Source organism: Lacerta agilis, chromosome 11 (genome assembly GCF_009819535.1).
Source record: "Lacerta agilis isolate rLacAgi1 chromosome 11, rLacAgi1.pri, whole genome shotgun sequence".
NCBI lineage: Eukaryota > Metazoa > Chordata > Lepidosauria > Squamata > Lacertidae > Lacerta > Lacerta agilis.
In genome coordinates, this window is record NC_046322.1 from 59,948,451 (window position 1) to 59,973,665 (window position 25,215).

General features: G+C 41.4%; 1 protein-coding gene across 3 annotated transcripts in view; it reads left to right on the forward strand.

Moving 5' to 3' along the window:
• Positions 1–25,215, forward strand: part of CEMIP2 (cell migration inducing hyaluronidase 2) — a 64,630-nt gene that overhangs the window by 29,736 nt on the left and 9,679 nt on the right. For all 3 annotated transcript variants that reach the window (XM_033163612.1, XM_033163613.1, XM_033163610.1), the window contains exons 5-17: positions 5,076–5,245; positions 8,730–8,918; positions 11,606–11,775; positions 12,382–12,591; positions 13,598–13,803; positions 14,816–14,885; positions 18,267–18,395; positions 19,672–19,760; positions 21,441–21,572; positions 21,788–21,823; positions 22,141–22,296; positions 23,708–23,885; positions 24,042–24,257. In XM_033163612.1, the coding sequence (XP_033019503.1) occupies positions 5,076–5,245; positions 8,730–8,918; positions 11,606–11,775; positions 12,382–12,591; positions 13,598–13,803; positions 14,816–14,885; positions 18,267–18,395; positions 19,672–19,760; positions 21,441–21,572; positions 21,788–21,823; positions 22,141–22,296; positions 23,708–23,885; positions 24,042–24,257 (1,951 nt within the window). The remainder of the gene's footprint in view (positions 1–5,075; positions 5,246–8,729; positions 8,919–11,605; positions 11,776–12,381; positions 12,592–13,597; positions 13,804–14,815; positions 14,886–18,266; positions 18,396–19,671; positions 19,761–21,440; positions 21,573–21,787; positions 21,824–22,140; positions 22,297–23,707; positions 23,886–24,041; positions 24,258–25,215) is intronic.

The window sequence follows — 25,215 nt, forward strand, 5'->3', positions numbered from 1 at the left end:
AATTAGTGGTTAATTCACCCCTGTATACATGCACCGCAAACATGACACATGGATTTGTTACTTGTTACATGGTACATGTAATGTACCTACAGTTTTCCCATATACAAATAATATATGTGAAGGAAAATCATCTTCTAAGAAGCAGCCATAAGACTCACTTTGAATTACGTTCCTTCTGTGAAAGATCTTGAAAGCAAGCCCATCCTGTAAAATTCCCTGGTGTGCTTTTACTCTGCCCTGAAACGGCATTTAAAAGTCATGAGGAGAGAGACAGGAAGGGAAGAGATTCCAAGTATGATGATGAAACATGTTGTGATTGGTTTACTTTCAGCTTTTATAGTCCTGAAATTGTTTAAAAGAAAAATGTGGAAAGTTTGTTTCATTTCTCTAGCTAACCTCTGTGTAAGATTCCTCTGTTTAATTGTTTTAGAAGACAGATAAAACCCTTTTCATTTTTCAAAACATTTTCTTTTATTGTTTGCTTTAATTTTTTTATCTGATATTTCTGGATTGTATAAAATGGTATTGCTGCTTTATTTCAGTGTGGATTCGTTTCAGATTGTTTTTATGAAAAGACAGGGTAGAACTGTTTAAGCCTGTGCCAGTCCAGTGTGTTTGAAAGGAGACAGATTCATCTCACTACTGTATGCAGCTGTTCTTTAATTTTAAGTGAGAGGTATCTCACTAATAAACTTGGCGCTATAATGGCATTAGAGGAAAGGTTAAAGAGTAGATTGCTTTCCGGTGTTGTTTCCTAAGTGAAGTGGTGATTGATGCTGAGCATGAATGAAGAAGTGGTGGATATTTCTGATTGATTAGAGGGAGAATGTGTTGTTGCATGGGCTCCCTAGTACAGGAAATGTAAACTTTAACTTTGTGTGTTTTAGCAGGCTCTTTTACCCCAGACCAGGGCACCCAGAAGACAATGTCCTTCTTTGCCTCATGGGGTGACTGGGCTATTCAGAACCAGAGCTTTGGTCATCTTTATGTGTCACCTGAGGATACAGGCATTGGAAGTTGATCTAGGAATTTCCTTCTCACTCTATTTGTCCCCCTTTTAATTTTTTTAAAAAAGCATGTTCATTTTAGGAACTTGGCTGCTGGCTTGGCAGCTTGCCGATTACAGGCCTGAGTTGGGCGGCTGACTTTGGCCACAGGGATTTGTTGAGGGAACCCTTGTCCCCCAGGGACACTACACCACATTGGCTCTCATATGCTGGCTAAAATTCTAGCCCTGTGAGTATGGGAATGTTAAGGGATGTGGGGGAGGATATATTGTTTAAGATATCCTGTCCCAGCTTGTGTTTACAAGTTCTATAATCTGCAGAGTTAACATTCCCTTTTTAGCACACACACAGCGGATAGCTTGCACAGACTCGCTAGAGTCATTAGAAATATTATCCTGGTGTCTTCCCCTTTTAATCCCTCTTTTAATAAGACACTACACAGTCTTCAGTAAAGTATAAAACGTTTACTCACAAGAAATCATCTGTTCACACAAAGGATCCCAGAGGCAGACTTAAAAGTTACTAAACATGTGGTGACTATCTCCTTATGGGAGAAAGTCCCCCTTTTCTTCTCTTGGCCTAGAGCCAAGGGTGCATCTTAGTAATGCTGCTGTTAAGATGGCAATGAAAGAGAGAAGACTGAAGAGACAAAATGGAGGCCCGGCCTGTGGTTCTTCAAGGAGAGGCTGCACCCATCTCAAGTTACATACAAGGAAGTTTTGTCTCAGTCCAGGAAGGCAGGAAGGTCCGGCTGGAGGACTGAGACAACCTTTATGTCTACTCTAGCAAAAGTTGTGTTTGACTGCTCCTGTCCTTTTTACATCCCACAGTGAGGGCTTTTATTTGACAGTTGCACCATGTGGGTCTGGCTCCAACAATACTGAGCTTTTCCTTGCACTTGAAAGGCAGAAGCTACAACTGCTGCAGAGCCAAGGTCACAAGCAAGCCGACTACAGTGGTACCTCGGGTTTCAGAGTCCGCTAACCCAGAAATAACGCTTCAGGTTAAGAACTTTACTTCAGGATAAGAACAGAAATCGTGCTCTGGCGGCGCAGTGGCAGCAGGAGACCCCATTAGCTAAAGTGGTACCTCAGGTTAAGAACAGTTTCTGGTTAAGAACGGACCTCCGGAACGAATTAAGTTCTTAACCCGAGGTACCACTGTACTGCTCATTGCTGTTTCATTCTTATCTGCTTGCTGTAGGCACCCTACTACACTCCTTGAACTTTCCAACTTGTGGAAGGGTTGCATTTGCAGTGTCGCTTGAGTCATGCCCCATGCTTATACTAGAGAAACACTACAGAGTTGTATCCATTGGTGTTCCTCACACGGACAGCAGGGTCTTTGATCCAGTGGAGGCTTCCCTCAATGGAATAGGGTTGGGAGGAAAGTTTCACAGTTTTCCTATTTCCCCAGGAGCTGCCCAGCTCAGAAGCAAATTTTGGGGCATGTGGGGACTGATGGGGGGTGATGAGGATTTTGCAGATAACAGTGGTACCTCTGGTTACGTACTCAATTCGTTCCAGATGTCTGTTCTTAACCTGAAACTGTTCTTAACCTGAAGCACCACTTAGCTAATGGACCTCCCGCTGCCGCTGTGCCGCCAGAGCACGATTTCTGTTCTTATCCTGAAGCAAAGTTCTTAACCTGAAGCGGTATGTCTGGGCTAGCGGAGTCTGTAACCTGAAGCACCACTGTACTGCCTTTCTCTTACCTGCAGCCAGAAACTTCCACTGGATCAAACAACCTTCCATTATCATGAATGCACAATTGGATGCAACATAACCCAGTCTCTTATATTCTTAAATGGAATAGTAAGGAAACTATTCCATTGAGTTGAAATTCTTGGATAATTTGAAATGCAGCATCAGCATACTTACGTGCCCAGCAAATGTATTCTGTAGTTCATAACTATGTTATATGAACGATGTAACACAGAGTGAAGACTTACTAAGAGCTACTGTTCTAGTTTCCAATAAGAATGCCAATTTATATCTGTGTACTATGAAGCAACTGGGTTAAAAGTACTGGTCGGGGGGGGGGAGTAGAAATTCTATCTCGCCCCCCTTTTCTAACATCTTGCCATTCTCTATGTTGTTATTAAGGCTTAATTTGTGAGTCAGATCATTTCAGGCACTTTGCTGTACCAGCTGTTTCCCTCCCAGTTCCAAACAGATATTTCAAATGAAACCATTAATTCTGCGTAAAAAGTAACTCTCCCTGAAAGCTTAAGCCTTTGCTCCAACTGAGGGTGACGACAAAAGTGCTGTGGTTCTCTATCAAGTTCAGCTTTCTAATCTTCCTTAGCATTCTTGTGTCTTGGCAGGCAGGGGAAGGGGTGTCCCTCAGTGATGGAGCATTTGCAAAATGCCCTAGGATATACAGGTATAGGGCTGGCAGAAGCTGCTGTTTGAAAGCCCTAGAGAGCCACTGCCTGTCAATGTCAAAAATACTGAGCTACTCTGATTTGATATAAGGCAGTTTTTTATGTTTCTATGAGGAGCTTATGATGTGGAAGCCGGAGGACCTGGAGGTTCCTTTTAAGAGACACCTCCTCTCTCTCTTTGTCTCTCGGCCCCCCCCCCCATTTGCATATAAGATGGGGAATGTGTGTGTTCCCTATGGTGTTTGCAGAGCAATTCATGGTTTTGGAGTGCAGTCTTGCAGAGTCCTCACTGCGCTGATTTTGAAAGGGAAGCAGTCTACTGTTGCCACTCCCTTGTCCCCTTTAAAACCATAACCTCAACATTGCACCTAGAATGCCATGCAGAGGTTCATAGTACAGTCTACGCTTTTTCACTGTAATAGTGTATGCCCTCTCAGCAGGCATCCTAGCCAAATCAGACATACGTTGAGAGAGTGGATAACACCCATATCTGAGGTACCTGGACTTGCAGTTGGACTGTTAAGTTTAAAACTGGTGACTGTAGAAGCTTTTCATGAAGAACACTGAGCTAAAAATATCACACAGCAGCTTTCTTGAGCAGTTGTGTGCTGTTTAAATTTAGTTCTCCACTTGTGGAGGTTCTAAATGTAAGAATTGCTGGAAATGTTGATACCACTTGGCATGCAACTTGAAGGAAAAGAGGGATGGTTGGAAGAAAACGAAATCCCTTGGCTTTGGTGCTGCCAAGTCAGAGCTGGCTTAGATTAAAGCTAATAGGAAAATCAGGAGTAACTAGAGGCAGGAACGCAATGCTAGGGCAGTATAGCTTTTCAAAGCTGGGTTAGAGAAGAGAGTCTGGAGGAAGCTCTTGGCTTGCTTTCTGCTCTTGAGCAAGTAATTTATGGGGTGTCTACAATGAGGGCTCCATGCCAGCCTACTAAAATGTCCAGCTGCAGCACTGGCAGTCTTTTATCAGCAAGGCTCCAGAAAATATAGGCATGGAAGCGTTTTTCCATTATTGGTGTTCAGCATGGACCAACCAAAGAGTTTTCTTCAAGATGCCAAGGCACACATTTAGTTCCACTGTGCTTCAAAATGCCAGTCCTGTTTGCCTCTTTATTAGTGAGGCATAACACCCTCTCCATCCCTACCAGTTGTTTCAGCACAATAGAAAATGTAATGAATTTCACAGAGTTAGGGGTGTAATATCTTTCGCTGTTTTATGATTTTCCTTTTTATTGGATAATACACAAATATATGTAATGCGTTTCCGTTTAGAGGAGAAAGTACTCCTTTCCAGACAATTATGGGATTTAATTAAAATCTAATATCTCCATCTCCCACACTGAGATCTGGGCTTGTACTACTTTTTCACAAGCAGTTGTGAGTAGGACACAACAGTCTATATACATCCTCAGGGTTTTTTGTGGGGGGAGGGATATGGCAAGTATTGCAAATTCTTGTGACTTCAGACAAGGGAGATGATAGCAATAGTACTTACAGCCCTATGCCCAAAAGTTATAAAATTCTTTCTCATTTTTTTAAAAAACGGATTTTGAAGAATGTTTAAGAAAACTAGGAATATCACTTTCTAATACATTACATGCTGCATGCTTTGCTACTTGTAAAGACCTGCACTAAGGAGGAGTTTTGTATTTAAACATGTATTTTATTCTTTCCAGGCAGGCCTGGGCTTTAGTTGGTGTAATTGGTGATGGAGATTCATCGTGTAATGAGTCTGTGAGAAACTCTGAAAACCACAGCACAGGAGGGAAAGCGATTGCACAAAGAGAATTTTTTACAGTGGACGGTCAGAAGTTTGCTGTGAGAGCTTTCAGTGAATGGAATGATGGTATGAATATACTCTATTCTTTTTTAAAAAAGCAATACAGGTAATGCAGTAATTGAAAACAATCTTGTACAGCTGGAACCACCTAACTCTGAACGCACCTTACTCCCACGCACCTGTGCTGTCCACTGTCTGCTGTGATCCTGCTGGAAACCAGAAGTAGTGTCTGTTCCAAAGCAAAAATCCAAAAGGGAACGCAGTTTATATTATTCTGTTCATAGAACCATAGAATTGTAGAGTTGGAAGGGACCCTTAGGATCATCTAGTCCAACCCCCTGCAATGCAGGAATATGCAGCTGCTCCATATGGGAATTGAACTTGCAACCTTGGCATTATCAGCAGTCCTGTGCTTATAGCCAAAATAATAGAACACAACAAGGTGGAAGGATAGATCAACCTGCTGCCAATAATAATAATAATAAAGTTTAACTTATTTGCAGATGTTGAATATTATGATAATTATTTGTTTCTATATATATTGAGTTGTTGTTTTGGAAAGCTGTCTTTTGACAGGTCTGACAGAATGGAGGCCGTTTACACTATATTTTAAATTGTGTTTTTTAATTAATTTTTCATTAATAACAATCCAATGGAGGCCACATTAATACAATGTCAAATAATGCCAAATCACAATACAATCAAAAGAGCCAATTAAACAGTTCCTAATTAAACATTTTTGGATGACTTCCCGTGTTCGGCTATCAGGAGTTGATGTTATTCCTTGATCCTGTGCCAATTCTCTTAATTAGTCCAAGTTCCACAATTCCAATCTTAATCGTTTGTTCTAGCAGCCACTGATGTGATGACTTTCGATTGTGTTCAATAAATCCAAATCCATTAACTTGCAGAGGGAATTTATGTCCTGTAACTGTGTAGAATATTTGTTTACCTTCTTCTTTTCCTTCATGTTGTAATCAGTCAATTTTCTTCCACATTGCCCCCCATTTCCAAAACTCATTTGTAGTTATGCCACAGCTCCATTTTGCCTCTCTGACACCGAAAACAATCCAGCGTCCGGCCTCGACTTCTGGTTAACTTCCTTGCTTCTTCTAACGAGCTGGCATCTCACCAAAACTGTAATAAATCAGAACTAGAGCCCTCTTTAGTTGGCAATGTTACAAACCATCACAGTATTTCACACAGTCTATTCTTTCAAGCACTCTGTAAAGAAAATTATAAGTTCTCGTTGGATCTCTCTTGCATTCCACATATAGTTGTAATCCATTAGTAATTTCATTCTATTAATAATAGATAATTTTTCAGTGAAGGCTTCCCGATTCACAGCACAGCAAAAATAATGTAAAAAAAGAACAAAGGCTCCCCTTCATTATGATGACGAGAGTCCTCTCCAGATCAAAACCTTAGCACTCAATGGCTGAATCATTTTGCAGGTTATCTTTCTCCTTCCAAAACGCGCCTGTTTCGTAAGTCCAAATTCAGATACATCTTAAAAGAAACAGAAGTGCCTCCGCTCATGTCAGCTGCATTGGGGAGTTTCCAATACGTGCCGTGCCTTCTGTGTCCCTGCCCCCGCATTCCATCAGAGCGAGAAGCAGTTATCAGACGATCTGCGAAAGAAAGCTCCCCCCCTCAACCGGGGGGGGGGGCCTTGCAAGGATAATTACTCCCAATTTATCCTTAATTAACTGCACGGCTGGCATCTGCTACCATGGGATCGGCAGTTCGCCATGGCAGCTGTGGTTTGCCACTATATGCTGTGGTTCAGCTGGAGGATTCTCAGTAACTCTGTAGCTCTACCATTCCTTTTTCTACATCCCAGCATTATTGTACAAACTTTTTCTTCCACCCTCTTCCCACCTACTTTACAAAATTATCATCATCATCATCAAGAAGTTCAGGACCAATGAGAAATTCCCATGAGTTATAGTAAAGCAAACAGTCTAATTTGTCAACACCTAAATGATACCAAGCGTCAGAACAACTTGGCCACAATAAGGAAATTTTGCCCATGATATGACCACTTTCCACCTTCCCACTTTGATTCTCTGGTACCCTGTCTGCATAACCTAGCAATTCCAAAATACCCTCGCAAGATTGAATGTATTGCCCTCAGCTGTACTTGAGGGATGATTCCAACAGATTCCATACAAAAAATGCTTATGTCCCTGCGGAGATGGCAACACTGAATCAGTGGTGCATGCCCTCCTGGCTTGCATTCTTTACAAAGACCTGAGGAATGACATTATCACCCCTCTTTTATTGTCTATTCCATGCCACCCAATCACTGCCACAGTGTCTTTTCTCCTGGCAGATCAAGAGGAGCAGATGACAGCAAAGGTTGCAAGGTTTTTAGCTGGGGCAATCAGAATAAGGTCCACAATTTGACTGCTGATTCAGGACTCTAAACTGTGTTTTATATAAATGACTTTTTATTTTGTTCTGTGAATACCGCGATGTTTTTTTGTTGCTATGGCCGATGGCTGACGCAAATAAAGTTGCATTCATTCATTCATATGCACACTTACTGTTTAAAAAAAGGTCAACAACTTTGGGAAGCCCCCCTCAAAACTAAGCTCAACAACTTTGACCTGCCCCCTATCCCCCCAATGGGTAGATCACTGCCATTCCCCCCCCCAGTAGATCGCAGTCTCTTGGGAGTTGGACATCCCTGAGATAGATGGTTCACTTTTTTTTCATTGGTCTCTTCCTTTGTCTTTAGTTCCCCACTATTCCATTCTCCTTCCTACGTGGTTTTCAGTTTGTTTCCTCTTAATCAGAATTGTGTGGTTATTGAATCTTTATTTAGGCTGGTGTTTTGCAGGGTGTTTACCCATTAGGAGTCTTTTTCTGTTGTTGTTTAGTCGTGTCTGACTCTTCGTGACCCCCTGGACCAGAGCACACCAGGCACGCCTGTCTTCCACTGCCTCCCGCAGTTTGGCCAAACTCAGGCTAGTCGCTTCGAGAACACTGTCCAACCATCACATCCTCTGTCGTCCCCTTCTCCTTGTGCCCTCCATCTTTCCCAACATCAGGGTCTTTTCTAGGGAGTCTTCTCTTCTCCTGAGGTGGCCAAAGTATTGGAGCCTCAGCTTCAAGATCTGTCCTTCCAGTGAGCCCTCAGGGCCGATTTCCTTCAGAATGGATACGTTTGATCTTCTTGCAGTCCATGGGACTCTCAAGAGTCTCCTCCAGCAGTCTTTTTCTACTGAAAACTTTTTGTTTTGTATTTCTGTGAATTTTGAAGTAAACCACAAGTCTGCTGATACCTCCCTCTGAAGAATGGGTGGTGCAGTGTTGTCTGTGCTTCAGTAAGCATGGGAATATTTTTGGGGGTGGGGGGAGTTGATAAGGAATCACATGAGAGGATAAGCAATTGATAATTTCCACTTAGCTGCTGTACAATGTTTTTAATCTTGTTGATTGGTTTTAATGTGTAAATGCTTTGAGCATTTGAGGAAATGGTATCCATATGTTTTTAAAATAAATTAATATGTTTTGTTTGATTTTATTTATTTGTTTGTTTAAGGCGTTCCAAAGTCAGGTTTCCAGGTGGAAGCAGTGCATGGAGTGATACTGGATCTGTCAGAAGATGTTAGTACCTGGAAGCCTGAAGACCAGATTGTTGTTGCAAGCACTGATTATTCTATGTACCAAGCAGAAGAATTCACCCTCCTTCCTTGTTCAGAATGCAATAGATATCAAATCAAAGTTAAAGGTATGCTGCGAGCTTTTGCTTTCCATGTTTCTGTGGTCCTGACGCCTGTTATAATTGCAGTCACATTGACTTCCTGGCATTGATAAACTTTTCCAGCTGCTTAACATTCACTGCAGTCTAAGATCCTCATTTGACCCTGACATGACACATACACACACCATTGTATGTATCAGCACAAAGGAAGGGAAGTTTCATATCTCAAGTGTAGCATATGTCAGTGCTAAATTGTGTTTTGCTTTGGACATGATTAAAATGCAGCTTGCCCTTTTGTGCAAAACGGCTTCCCTGTTTACTGAATAATGTCCTATGCGCTTTCCTTTCGCTCAGTTGTTTTGGGCTGCTCTCTTAACCATGCAGGCATTTATCATTCTATGCTGTGTCACTGCTCTTTCTTCCTGCAGTGTTTGTGCCATATCTGCTTCATTAACAGCTGGAGATCTCTTGTATGGAGTTAGGAGATCAGGATAGTAGCTCCCCTCCCTCCCTATATCATTTATTCTGTTATCACCAGGTTGGGCATCGCTTTCCTCTTGGGTTCAGACAGAGGCAAAGTTGGTGTTGAGTAGTTCTGCCTTTTCTCTGTCACCTAGTAGCATTTCTCCATCTTCCCCATGCAGAGCACCTACCACTTACTTGTTGAGCCCCATCTAGGAAAAGCAAACTGATTTGTGCAGCTGGGAGCTGTGGTGAGACTAGGAGTTATGGTTAGGTGATCACATTAGAGATGGTTGGTGATGTATATTTGGGGTTTCAAGGCTTGGATGTGGGGTGGCAGGAAGAGTTGGAACCATCCATACCTGGACCTCATAACTGTAGGGGGAAGGGAGAGGTAATTCAAGCCAAGAGATGCAGGTAGCATTTGGATACACATTTAGTTGTGTGCAAAGGTACTGTAAGTAGCCTAAAGTTCTAGGAAGTGCTGTGTTATAAATTTTTATTTCCTCTTGTGGTCTGTGCAAGTTTCATACAAACTCTGAGTATCCTCTGGGGCAAAACTTTTCTGGTGTGGCCAGCTGGCCCTTTTGCTTGAAATGCATATCTTACTAGTGAAATTTTATTTTCTGCTTCTCTTAATCCTTGGACTTCAGCATCTGCAGATGCTCTCTCACATGAATGAGGAAAGGCAAGCAAATTACTCCCATATGGAAGCAGTTCTTCAGCTTTCTGTTCATTTAATATCCAGTTTCCTTCAGCGTTCCAAAAACGTGTCAAGAGCCTCATCCTTTCCTACTTTTCAAACGTGTACAGTCTTGCTAGGTTTTGATGGAAGAAATAAACTTAATTTGAGCTGTTAACATCTGGAGGTGTACATTAAGTTATTTTCTTTGTTACTTTTTGTAGTTCGCATGCTAACAAGTTTGATTTGAAACTGCATCTATGCTATGTGTGTTTAGAAAAAAATATATGTTCCCTACATGGTTATGAAAGAGCTGTTGCACAGGTGGTCAATAAAAGTGTTACAGAACTTGTATAGGTAGTTTGAAGTGTTAGCTGAACACTTTCAGAAAAGAGTAATTTGGAACTTAAAGCTTTTATTGAAGTGAGACCAAGATTGATGATAGTTTAGCTCCCCCCCCCCCCCCGTCTTGGTGCTCTGTTATTGTTCCACTGTATGCCATGAAACCAGCCCACTTAATAAAGAGAATCTTCACTATGGCAAAAGTGGATTTGGTAAAAAAAATACTGTATTCTGCTAGATAAAAGGCCACTTTTAAAGAAGAGAAGTTTGATTTTCGTTGTTTTTTTTAAAAGACAAAGTAAAGGAATTTGTGATAAAACATTGGAGAGAGAGACAGAGAGAAATTAAATATTATATTTAGCTGTAAAATTATTCCTAACTGTAGCTATGAGACCTGTGAAGCCAAATACAGTGGTGCCCCACTAGACGAAAATAATTCGTTCTACGAATTTTTTCGTCTAGCGGTTTTTTCGTCTAGCGAAGTGGCAATGACAGCTGCGCTCCGCTAAACGGAAAAGACGACAATTTTTCATCTTGCGAAGCAGCCCCATTGACTTTTTCGTCTTGCGGGGCAGCTTCCGCTAGACGAATGCCGTTCGTCTAGCGAGGCATTCGTCTAGCGGGGCACCACTGTAATATTTTCAGCTTCTGAAGCTATTAAAGTAGCTCACTTACTTTCCTTGTCTAATGTAAGCGTCCTACCCCAAATTTTGGTGCGAATGTTAAAACTACATAAACTCAGCATGATAAAGGATTTGGAAGAAAGTAATTCTTGACTGCCACATCAACCATCTCTTATCTCTCATTTATGTTTTTGGTCATCCATCTGCACATGGCCATTGAAGACCACTTTTCATCCCAGATAGTGCTCCTAGAAATAATTTGTATGGCAAAATCATCTGTGAGCAAAATAATGAACCTTGAGTGGGCTTCATTCAAGTTTCTTGCCTCAAATTTGAACAGATCCTAGTAAAGTTTTCATAAGATCAAACCATATGTGAAAACTTCAGCATACCTGTTCATTTTCTTTGTAACACATGGCAGGCATAGCACTAGATCACATGAACCCCAAGGTGGGACAAGATTCGTCTTTCACTCCATAGCTCTGCCTTTCCAGGAATGAAGCTTAACTGTGTCAGCAGGTTGCATACATTCACAACAGATAAGAATCAGAAATCTCAATTTTTCACTTGCTTTGCCTTTGAACATGAACTTCTCTTTCAAACAGAAACCCCTCAGTTCCCTCATATAGGAGAAATTGTTGATGGAGTGGACATGAGGGCTGAGGTCGGAGTTCTCACGCGGAACATCTTAATAAAGGGAGAGATGGAAGATTCCTGTTACACTGGCAAAGAGTGCCAGTTCTTCCATTTTGATACTTTCGGTGGACATATGCAGGTATGGACGGGGGGGGGGCATGCATGTGTGGGTGCTAAATTGCTTCCTGTCATTGCTCCAGTAACTTTTGCTGCTGCAGACTTTCCATGGTGATTATTCCCTTCCTGTCTTGAGATATAAATATTTAAGTTATTGCTGTCCACTGGGATTGAGATGTTGGGCACATTGTATTGCTGATTGATGTTATATGATAGGGCTGCCATATTTCAAAAAGTAAAGATCAGGACACCCCTAAGTTGTTGATCCAGAAGAAAGCACTGGCCCGGACGTGAATTCTGCCTTTGAAATCCCGGTAGTATTATTACATGAACAAGTAAGGCTCCTTTATACCGAATACAACTATGGCATTCGTGCCTATAGCAGGGGTAGTCAATTTGGTGCCACTGGGGACTTGACCTGGAGCCTTACTCGTTTCAAAACTGTGCTCTGTTAATACTCTTCAGTGTAATTGGATTTCCAGTGTAACAGTTTTGAATGCCCTTCTGTATTGTTATGTGTTTATCTTGGGGAATATGGGTGCCTTAAAGCTTGTAAATCAATGAACTGTTGCTGATATGGGGAAAAATGAATTGGTAAACAATGAGATTATCTTTTGTGCTCTTTCAGATTCTGAAGAATTTCACCTCTGTTCACCTCTCTTACGTGGAACTCAGACAAATGGGTCAGCAGGTCCATGGAGCTTACCCTGTTCACTTCCACCGCTGTGAAGATGTGGACGAGAAAGGAGGGTACAACTACAGGACTTATGTAGAAGGCCTCTCAATTCATCATTGCTTCTCTAGATGTGTGACTGTGCATGCAACAAATGGCTTGCTGGTAATAGCAGTGCTCCTTTGCCTTCCCCTCTACTTCAAACTTCCTCTGTTATTTACCTCTTTGGATCATGCGATGCTAACCATGGTTAGTTGCAAACTGCCAGTGGTGCAGGCATAACATGAATCAAGGTTACAGCTGCAAAGGGAAGGTAGGAGAGTCTCTGGGGCACCCATGATCACATGGCCATGGTTAGGAGATCGGACAGTATTTCATCTGCAAAAATCTCTGGATGTGGGTTTTTGGATTTATTACTATGCCTATCTCTTTCAGTCCCTATGGATATTAGCGTTTGTGAGGAGGTTTTGTCCTAAATGTAGGATCTGATGAACATGAGTTGGGCAGTTTGTAATGGTTTACTTTTCTTCAGCAAAGAGGATGCACAGGTGTATGGAAGACACATCATCGCTTGGCCTAAGCTTAAGCATCGTCTGGAAGTATTTTAAATTTGGTTGGTCTTAAGTTTTGATGATAACACTAAGACCCACTTCAATGTTCTTGGCCCTGGGAACCTGCAATCATGAGATTGCCTTTCCATGCTATCAGTTGCTTGTGTGAAGCAACACTTCACACAGGGCTTTCCTAGCACATCAACCAAATAACATGCCACTGGCTTATGTGTCCCTATGAATACATGTGAAAATAGGGTTTAATGTTTTCATAAGTTTTTGTTTTGTTTTGGTAGTATGCTAGAGTATTTTTTTATATAATTTTTGAAATCTGTATTTTGCTCCTGAACCTCATGATTATTGTCAGTTATCAACACATCTGGATAAAGTGATGTATGAGACACAGTATATAAACCTATCTGTCAAGAATTTGAAGCCTAAGTTCATCCTAAAGTTCTGCATTTGTGGGCAGAAAATGTGTGTGGGTCATTATTCTGATTTAACTATTACATTGCTAACAGTGAAGTGTCTGTCCTACTGCAGCTGTGTCAAAATAGTGAAGATGTAATGCAGTTCTCAATATAGGCTTTTGGGAATGACATAAACTTTTATTTCTGCAGATAAAAGACACCATTGGATATGACACACTAGGTCATTGTTTTTTCCTGGAGGATGGCATTGAGCAGAGGAATACACTGTATCATAACCTAGGGCTAGTCACCAAACCAGGCACACTCCTTCCTACTGACAGGAACAGTACAATGTGCCTGGCCATGAAGGATCATGTCTATGGAGCCTATGAGCCAGTTCCAACCACAGACTGCATGTGAGTGACTGGCTAAATGATTTGGGGGGGGGGCTGGAATTTTGAGTGCTCTGATTATTTGATTGGTATTCTATACAGAGGTAACTTCTTTTCAAGAAACTACCCACAGTCTGTGTACATGGCTTAAGTGCTGGTATGTTCAAGGAGGCACTGTTGTACAGTGACTAGCTCTCTATGCTTAGCCATTGAAGACTCGGATTCAAATCAGTGCTGAGCAATGTAATTCATTAGGCTACTTTAGGCTAGCCAAAGAGATTGATTTGACAGGTTTGTTGAAATATGAGCTTAGCTGAATATATATGGCAACATTTAGCCTGTCTGAAGTCTGTGGAATGCAGCAGGAAAGGTATTGTGAGTAAGACTGAGTGGCTTGGATCCAGAGCTGGCATGCTACAATTTTCAGGGCTCTCTTCCATTCATGGGAATGGCTTTAATCCACCGGTGGAGAGGAAGGTGATTTTCATTGATTTCCCTTTTCCCTTGTAGCCATTTCCCATGCTGTTCCAGAGGGTCCCCAACTCTCCAGAGCACATTTGGAGAAACTCTGGGGAGAATTGTTGAGAATCATTCTCCTCTCCCCTTTCCCACCAGCAGGAGCATCCTGTGAGAGGCATTCCACTCCTAGGATCTCAAGATCCAAGCTAAATATTCCTGTTTTAGGAAACAAAACGCATAGTGTTCCAAACTACAAAAGGCTATTAATGAAGAGATTGTGTTAAATACGTCCTCTCTTCCACAGATGATTCAGATAGTATGTGATTTTACTTCAGGGCCTTAAGTTTCAGTATAGGAAAGCAATATAAGAATATTATAATTTGCTGCCAAAATTTGAATTGTTTGTTTATCTACTCTTTTAAGCATTGTTGCTCAATCTGGAGAGATTCCCCCACCCCCCAAAAATGAATGTTGCTTAAATTTGCAAGTTTACATTCTTACTGTGAGACATACAGGTATGAGTACGGTATCTGCAGGACTTGCTACTTTCACTGTTTCCATTTGTGTCACTTTGCAGGGCTGTTTCCACATTTTGGATTGCTCACCCCAACAATCACCTTATAAATAATGTGGCTGCCGGCTCACAGGTGAGGAGGCTCTTGGAGCACTGGGTTAACTAGTTCTACAAAATGGAAGCACAATTTATAATGTTCATTCAACTCTCTTTGTTTTCTTATCATAATGCCCTCATTTTTATATTTAATATGCATAAATGATGCACTGTTCAGGAAAGCTTGCAAAACCTATATTATAAATCACGGGTTGGATTTGAACTAAGTTAGTTGAACCCAATTAGTTTCAGTGGTAATTAACAGGGCAATCCTAACCCATGTCTTATTAAATTCAGTGGGGCATACTTTTAGGTAATTGGGATTTAGTTTGCAGCCTAAATTCAACTAATTTAGCCTGGATCCATTCCCATGTATTTTGCTGAATAATATTTTTCACTTTGCAGACCATTTTCTTCATATGCAAACATGTTTAAAGAAGATTTGTTTTTATCATTTACAAGCCAGTAAAATTGTTACTTCAAATGCCTTGAAAAATCTCCCTATTCCAAAGAAAAAAGTTACTTTTTGTTAAATGAGAGGTTGTTAATTTAAGCATAAAGCTCTGTGGTCTAACTGGTTGGATGTCTGTTTATTTTAAATGGTAGCTTAGTTTTAGTGCTGCTGAGACCTAAATTGGTTAGATTTTATTTGAAAACTCATTTGACTCAATATTTTACATACACAGGTAGAGTTCCGTACTATTCACTACGCAGCAAAAAACAATTAAATTTACATTTTCTATTCTTACGGTATTCGTTAGTGGGTTTTGTAATGAAGCTGGAGATTAGGGTCTAAGGCTAATCTTAACTCAGAAAAAAATCCCATTGAATTCATTGGCGCCTACAGGTAGGGGTTTATGGGGAGTTAGGGGAGGGGTAGTACCTCCGGTTGTGCTCCTTCTGGGGTAGTTGGTCCACTTTGTACACCGCTTTCTGGCAGCTCCTGCAGCCAAGCTGGTGCCCAACTCATTGCTCTGCTTTCCTTTGGACTACATCAGTGAGGCATCTGGGCAGCCCAGGACCTCCAGACACACACACTGCCCAGGCTTGTGTCCCAGGGAGGCCACTTCAGCGCTGCTAATGCAGCAATTTCTCTTCACCCCCAGAGGGACACTCCATTGTCTCCTGAGACAAACAGATTCCAACAACTCTCAAGTAAGTAGGGTTAGGTGTGCAGCCTTAAATGTAATGAGAAATGTAAAGTGTATCAAGGAAAATGAATAACACTTGTGTATTAGAATTCAGAATAAAGATGAATGTGATGATAACTGCATTTTCCTTTAAAAGAAAAGAGTATTTATGAGTTACTACCAAACTAGATAATAAGTTGGGAGTCCCAGTAGTGGTAATGTTTGTTTGGTATATGAGTTAAAAAGCAGAAGCTGTCCTTTATTGTCTATCAGTTTAAAGACAGTTTGAAGAGTTGAATCAGAATTCAGGATAAAAAGACCAGATGTGAAGAGCTTATGCATGAACCAAGACAGAGTGCTTACATGCATGGGAGTTGATAGGTTAGTGGGGAGCACTGAAAATTTGAGTTGTATGTTAAGGCAAGCTTAACTATTTTGACATTTTGAGGTGTAAAATATATGGGGAAATCCAGGGAAGATTTGAAACTGTGAAGGTTTCAAAGAAGCTAGAGGTCTGCCCGGTGCATTCTCTGCTGGGAATTTTCCAGGCTGGGTCTTAGGGGTACAGATAGTGTTTTCCACTCCGGTGATCTCAGGCTGGAGAATCACCATGGAGAGTCTTCTGAGCTGTGATCCCCTTTTGCAGCTGCACTGCTAGTTCTGCTTGTGTTTTTTGTAGTGGCCTCTTTTCACCCCATGGTTATGGGTGCTCTCCTGTGCCTACTAGGCTCTGTGCCTACAAATGGAAACGACTTCTGCACAGCCTCCTGGGCTGCAAATGACAAAGAGATTCATGCAGCCCAGAAAAAGTGTCTCTCACATGTGCAGCCAAGAAGGCTTCACTCTCAGGAAAGGAGGGGAAAGAACTGGGTGGCTTGATGGTTTAATTCAGGGGTAGGCAACCTAAGGCCCAGGGGCCGGGTCTGGCCCAATCACCTTCGCAATCCAGCCCGCGGATGGTCTGGGAATCAACGTGTTTTTACATGAGTAGAATGTGTCCTTTTATTTAAAATGCATCTCTGGGTTATTTGTGGGGCATAGAAATTCATTCATCCCCCCCCCCCAAAAAAAATATAGTCCAGGGTCTGAGGGACAGTGGACTGGCCCATGGCTGAAAATGGTTGCTGACCCCTGGTTTAATTCAAGCAGACCACTGAGAGGGTTTCTCTTGAGTGTGTATGTGTGGTGTTGTTGCATGCTTGCATGCTTGTTTACTTGATTGCTTGACTTGACTAGTTCACCATGCAAACCTTTACTTGCCTCAGCTTGGACTGGACAAGGAAACACATTGCAATGGCCAGGGAATTTTTTGTTTGAGCCTGTGCTGGAGAAGGAAAAGGCTTTCTGAATCTACTTTCCTCTGAAGGAGAAAACCTGTCAACAATCCTTTAAGAACTGAATAGTTTTTTTTTAATAGCATTGTTTTCCTTGGCAACCCCAGGAAGAACAGTAGGAAATGAATTTTATAACAACAGCATGATATGAATGATGTAAAAGTAGTTATTGTTAATGTTTTAAGATAAGTATAAAGGAGCCCTGCTTAGTCCTGCTTGTTCAACTTAGTCCATCCCCGTATCCTGGGGTCGGCAACTCCAGCATTCAACAATGTGCTGTGTGGAGAATTAATTCTTTTTGTCTGTCGTGAATTATTTCTCTGGTTGGAGCAGAAAGACCCCTCTCTCTACATCCTGTACAATTCTGTAAGGCTTTTATAATGCTCCTCCTTACTCACCTTTTATTCTAAACCCGAAAGCCCTGATAGTTGTCACTTTCCATATAGGGAAGGTGACTCAGCCCCCTGATCATTTTTGATGCCTCTTCAAGGTGGTTTTTTTTTGGGGGGGGGGTAGTTAACAGAACTTTAAGCTGTATTCCAGGTCTGTGTAAAAGTATTACTATGCTAACTTTTATTTAAAAAATCAATCTCTGGCATGGAATTCACTTTACTCAGCAAGCAACAGCTTAAGATAACATTTTTACTGAGCTATTCACCACATTCTTAAGAGTTTTCTTAGGTAGTAAACACCAGTTGACACCCCATCAATGTGAAGTTAGGAGGGGGGGGTTGTCCCAATGTTCAATGTGCCAGAAAATTTATGAACAAGTTTAAAAACACTCACCTGTCGTTAATACATATCCTTGGAGGACTGTAGTTAGCTGGGAGTAAGAAGCACAATGTGCTTTCTAGGATTGGAAAGCTTATTATGTAGTAGTAATTATGATTGTGTCACCATGTTGCTATCCAAATGGATCCGTGACTAAGTTTATTTATCACCTCTTGTTTCCAGGATGCTGGCATATGGTACATATTTCATAAAGTGCCTACAGGAGAGTCTCATGGGTTGTTTCCTGAAACCAAAGCTGAACTGACACCACTAGGAATTTTCTATAACAACAAGGTGCACTCCAACTTTAAGGTAAATAATTCTTCAAATCACTTGAAGAATTATGTATGATTTCTAGTCTAAAGTAAAAGCAAATGATGATGATGATGAATTTCATTTACCGTACTTTTCCGTATATAACACGCCCTGCAGCGACAGCCAATCAACAACAGCCCTTGCAGCAGCCACCAATAACAATCTCCAACTCACGGCGGCAGCCAATCCCATGGCCCCACAATGCACTACCCATGTATAAGAAGTCCCCTAATTTTGAACATGATTTTTAAATAAAAAAACATAATCTTATACATGGAAAAGTATGGTAATTTTTACATTTCTGTACTGCCCTTCATCTGAGGATCACCGGGTGCTTTACAATATAAAAACACAAAATTGCATACCATAGTAACAAACAAAACCAATGACCTCCTCCCTGATGCCATCCTTTCTCAGGATTAGTGGCCAGATAGACACCCTGAGCATCTCCAAAGAGCCCAGCAAAATCATACTACTTGACTACATTTAAAAATTGTCTATGATGAATTGCCTCATTGGAATGAACTTGACATTTCCATAATTTTTCATAGTCTTGTCATCTTTCCAATTGGTTTTTGATGCCCTTCCAACATTTTCTTGGTGTTCTTCCAACACCAGCCAAGCCAAAGAAAGGTTTCATATTATTGTGGACATGCTAGGTAGGTTCTGCAAATAGAAAGAATGCATGCTGACATATTCCAGTTTGTTGTCCTAGAGTCCTAGTATTTTAGCTGAAAACACATTCCAAGCCTTAGGTCAGTGTTTTTCAACCTTTTTTGGGCAAAGGCACACTTGTTTCATGAAAAAAATCACGAGGCACACCACCATTAGAAAATGTTAAAAAATTTAACTCTGTGCCTATATTGACTATATATAAAGTAATTCTCTTGAATAGGAATCAAATAAACACAATTTTTCCCACGGCACACCAGGCAACATCTCGCGGCACACTAGTGTGCCGCGGAACAGTGGTTGAAAAACACTGCCTTAGGTGGAGTAACATGAACTCTTCACTTCTGTGAGATGGCTGCTTCGGAAGAAGATGGCATTTTACTAGATATGACCTAGGATAGTATAGTGGGTGGAATATTCTGAAATGTTCAGTTTCTAATGCAGGAGACAAGACTTTTCTGATTTCTTTCAATCTGTGAAAGCTTCAAGAACATGTTCCCGGACACTTTTTCCTTCTCATATTAGCTGTTGTATTTAAGAACTGCAAGACTACAAACACAATACTGGTTATAAAGTTATTTGTATCTTTTTATTATTGCAGGCTGGATTGTTCATTGATAAAGGTGTGAAAACTACCAATGCAAGTGCTGATGATAAAAGGGAGTATCTGTGTTTGGACAATAATGCAAGGTAGAACATATTATGTGGAAGGAAGTGATTGAGGATTAAATACAGGAATGTTATTTTTGTTGTCCAGAATTTTCAAACCCTCGCTTAATGCATATTGAATGCCTTAGAATAATGTAGTTGCGCACATGTTTTGGCTGCTAAATCCACAATTTTTGCAGCCTTATTAATAATCTGGATAGTGAAACACTTCCAGTTGTTACTCCCCCACCCTCCAAATGCTACCACTGAATTGCATGCATGTTGTTGCCACCTCACTGTTTCATTCAGTTCTGCCTGTTCCTGTTTGTTGAATTGCGGTCCATGGGCACACTTACTATTGGGGTGTATAGAGAAGGGTTGTTCAGTATCCCAATTACCATTACCACTGCTCTACCTGTGCACAGCCCTCTCCGCAGAGAGAGGCATTCCAAACACCACTGGATTTTGTGTTCTAGAATTAGGTAGCCATTAAGTATTTAACTTATATGCAGAATTCATCATGCGAAAGGCTGGACTGGATGAATCCCAAACCGGAATTAAGATTGCTGGAAAAAATATCAACAACCTCAGATATGCTGATGATACTACCTTGATGGCAGAAAGTGAGGAGGAATTAAAGAACCTTTTAATGAGGGTGAAAGAGGAAAGTGCAAGATATGGTCTGAAGCTCAACATTAAAAAAACTAAGATCATGGCCACTGGTCCCATCACCTCCTGGCAAATAGAAGGGGAAGAAATGGAGGCAGTGAGAGATTTCACTTTCTTGGGGTCCATGATCACTGCAGATGGTGACAGCAGTCACGAAATTAGAAGACGCCTGCTTCTTGGGAGAAAAGCAATGACAAACCTAGACAGCATCTTAAAAAGCAAAGACATCACCTTGCCGACAAAGGTCCGTATAGTTAAAGCTATGGTCTTCCCAGTAGTAATGTACGGAAGTGAGAGCTGGACCATAAAGAAGGCTGATCGCCGAAGAATTGATGCTTTTGAATTATGGTGCTGGAGGAGACTCTTGAGAGTCCCATGGACTGCAAGAAGATCAAACCTATCCATTCTCAAAGAAATCAGCCCTGAATGCTCACTAGAAGGACAGATCCTGAAGTTGAGGCTCCAGTACTTTGGCCACCTCATGAGAAGAGAAGACTCCCTAGAAAAGACCCTGATGTTGGGAAAGATGGAGGGCACAAGGAGAAGGGGACGACAGAGGATGAGATGGTTGGACAGTGTTCTCGAAGCTACTAACATGAGTTTGGCCAAACTGCGAGAGGCAGTGAAGGATAGGCGTGCCTGGCGTGCTCTGGTCCATGGGGTCACGAAGAGTCGGACACGACTGAACGACTGAACAACAACAAGTACTTTCAGCATTTTCCTTACTTTTTTCCACTCTCTCATAAATAAAAGGGAGGAAAGCTTCACCAATAAATTCCCTCAAGGACTGAAGCATCTGCATCTGTGCATATGTTGTCCTTTTCCAGTATGAGATTGCTGGGGATTGCTTTGTGCTATGGAAATTAGGTTTTGCTTAGTGACAAAGCCCCTTGGAGTTCAAAAGTAAAACCTGTTTCTTTTTTGCAGTATGTGTGTGCGCTTGAGCTGATTTTTTTTTGCAAACATTTGTGTGAGGTGCTGTAGTTTTTATACTGATGTACACAGACTTGCAGGTGTGCAGGTCCATTCACACCCCCTCCCTTCTTTTTCAAGGTTTCGGCCACATCAAGATGCAGATCCTGCGAAGCCCCGAGTTGCTGCTCTCATAGACAGGCTAATAGCGTATAAAAATAATGACCATGGAGCTTGGGTCAGAGGAGGGGAAATCATTATTCAGAACTCTGGGTAGGTTGCCCATCAGCAAATACCTACACATTGTTAAAGTAAATAAAACAGCTATCTTGAACAGACTTGCACAAGGTGACTGTGCAGGGAAAATTTTGTCCTGGCAATTTCTGGAAATGTAAACTATCATCTCATGTTCACCTATCTGGAGTGGGGCTTTAGGTTTAGGTTGTTGGTGTTTTTTCCTGGAATAATTGGTTTTTTTCCTCTTCTAGCTTTGCTGACAATGGAATAGGCTTAACTTTTGCCAGGTTAGTGCTGTTTCATTTTTTACTACTTCTGTATTAGTCTGTCTGCTTTGAAGTTTTAAATGTCAAATCAGAAAACAGATCCTAACAAGTCTGTGCCTGAGTTGTTGTTGGAATCCAGATCAGAGGCAACACTACCCTGCTGGCTTTCACAGATAGCTTCAGTAGTTTTTAGCTGCTGTGTTACACAGGTAGACAATATGCTATTCAGGTTCTTAAATAAGCAAGGTTGTAGTCGAAAGTATTATTATTATTATTATTATCATCATCATCATTATTATTATTATTATTATTATTATTATTATTATTATTATTTGTAGTGATGGAAGCTTCCCAAGTGATGAAGGCTCCAGCCAGGATGTATCAGACTCTCTGTTTGTTGGTGAAAGCAATAATTATGGCTATTCAGGTGGCCAAAACAAATATTGGGGCACTGGAGGAATAAACAATAAAAATCGTACTTTGCCTAGAAACCGGTAAGCATATAGTGGCCCTTCCAGGGGCACAGTTCTCATCGCCCTCCCTATGAGAAACTCTACAAATGTCTTACGATAAATTTCTGACTTAAAGTTGGGTTTCTCCAGCTTTCTTCTTTTTATTTTTGGCACATGCAGGCTCCCCTGGCATTCTTAGTAACACAGGTCTGCCATCCTGTCCAAGCACATTCATGTCTTGAGAGATCCTTCTGGATCCCAGCTTCTTCCCATTGACTTGCTACTGAACCTTCTTGTTAGATCAGGCATGTACTTACACATTGGGACATTCATGTGGGCAGGCCTCCAAGTAATACTCTTTTAAATTACCTTTTGTGTTTCACAACTCCTGCAGTTTTTCTTACACAGTGTTTGCATTTCTGTTAAAGGAGATGAAAGAGCTCTGGTGACCTTTTAGGAAAAATGTTTCTTCAGCTTTAGGAATGCCAATTTGACTCCGCTTCGCATTCCTGTCGATAAAAGAGTGGATCTCTTGCTGACCATGCAGGAGACCTGCTTGCTTAAAAAAAAGAATATTTGCTGTCTCCAGTGGCGGAGCTTCATGCTCCGGCACCGGGGGTGGGAAGCAGGCGGGGGCGGGGCTGGCGCACGTTCTGTGGGTGGGGGGTGGGGGCAGCCGAGATGGAACCCTACCGGGATCGCGCTGCCTGGGGCGCCCGGCCCTTCCTACGCCAGTGGCTGTCTCCTAGAATGATAGCGTCATGTCAAGGTGCATGAGAGTTGAACCACATACATGAGAGAGTTGATGTGGAAGGAGTCAGTTTAAGTCTGCTAGCAGCCGTCAGTGGCATTGCACAATGAGCATTTGTGATCAGTTTCCTGAAGCTGCTTGCAAATAAAGTCCTTTTGAGGTTTGGGCACTCTAATTAACAATATTAACAAGTTTTAGGCTTACCATGCTAGTCTGAATGATAGGCTAGAAATGAGCAAGATCAAAGTGAAAAAGTTGGACTGTTGTACAAAATCTACCTGCTAATTGGTACCCCTTTAATACTTTTCTCCACTTTTCTATTTAACCAGCTGCAGGGGATTCAGCTGTCTGCAGATGCCCTTAGGATAATTAGAGTAGAAAGAATAAGGTTGGAGTTCATAAATCCCTGTATTTAAATAAGGATCATTAGAGATACACTCACTTTAGAAAAGACGGAGTCCTTGGGATAGAGTAGAAATAGGAGTTACCGGTATATTAATTGGGTGTAGATACGGCCAGAATAAGCACGCCATGACTATTATATATATACAGCTTAATCCTATGCATGTTTACTCAGAAGTAACTCTCACTTGTAAGTGCCATGGATATTGTCTGCTTAGTCCATATCTAAGTAAAGAAGTGTACTTGTGCTGCTGCAGGTAAAAAGGGGTCTCTAAATATGTACCTATCTACTTTTAACAGGACGTATCCCATCAGAGGCTTTCAGATTTATGATGGACCTATACGTCTCTCCAAATGCACATTCAACAATTTTGTGCCAACTCCAGATAGATTCACTAGTGCAATTGGGTTCCTAATGAAAAACACCTGGCAAATTACCCCCCAAAACAATATTTCTCTTGTGAAGTTTGGTGAACAGGTAAGCTTTCAGAATGAAGCTGCTTTTCGCAAATGGGGAAAGAATGACTGAGCAATGTTTGGTGGAAATGCAGGGCACAACTTTAACAAACAAATATTTATTGATAAAAGTGTGTTGATTATTGCCATAAAATTAATGTTGCTCTTGTCTTTTAAGGTTTCTCTGAAAGTCTTTTTTGGTAAACCCGGGCCTTGGTTTGAAGAGGCTGATCTGGATGGCGACAAGAACTCAATATTTCATGATGTTGATGGATCTGTGACTGGCTACAAGGACACCTATGTTGGCAGAATGGATAACTACCTGATTCGACATCCTGACTGTGTTAATCTCACCAAGTGGAATGGTGTGCTCTGCAGCGGGGCCTTTGCTCAGGTTAAAAGAGAGGCCATTGTTAATATGCAGAAAACTTGAGCAGCTGATGCCACTGTCTACCCATTTCCTCCCATTTTTATCAAAGTTATAGTAGAATTCTTTGTGTCAAGGGATGGGCAGTCTTTTTATACCGTTTGTCAGAGAGGTGGGCCAGACCAGAAGCAAAAGTGGCTGAGGGCTGTGTCCCCTGTTTCTGTCTCTCTTTCTGCCCCCGCCCTTTCCCTTTGTTTCCTTTTGTTGCCTATATGTGCATTAAATTAGACCAAGGGTTACATGACATCAGACTGAGGGCAGCCTGTGGCACTGGGGCCCCAGCTTGTCATTCCTGATTTACATCCTTATTTATATTCACAGCTCAGGCTACTGAATGGGTTCTCTCTTTCACACTCATATACCATCTCCCTGCTCCCACATTCTCCACTATTTTTAAAACAATGAATAGGATGAGGGCAAACACTTTCATCAAGTGCAGGATTAGATGTATGAAGAGAGAACCAGCACTCGCAGAGAAATAAGACTTCCTTTATCATATTTGCATGGCTTAGAGGCAGGAACCTCTGAACTCCATTCTTTGTTATCATTTCACACAAACACTGAAAAAAGCATTGGGCAAGTCACTTTATTATTATTATTTTTTTACTTTTGCTCTTGGTCTGTGATGAAGTACTTCCTTTCTCCATTTTTTTTAATCTGCTTTGCCTAGTAAAAAAAAACCCATAGAACTACTATGGTTCCATATAAAGAGTACAGTGGTTCCCCAAAATTCCTGGAAGAGGTTTTGTTTCTACCTGCTCTGTCCAGGCAGTCATGTCTTGGGGGATCGAACAAGTCTCCTTCCTCTCTCCTATGTGGCCCCTTTCTCCACATCCTATTTAACACTAACCATAGCTTGTCGTCATATCGAAATTTTATTACTGTATTTCCCATTTGGAGGGGATGGTGTAACAGCGGCCAATAC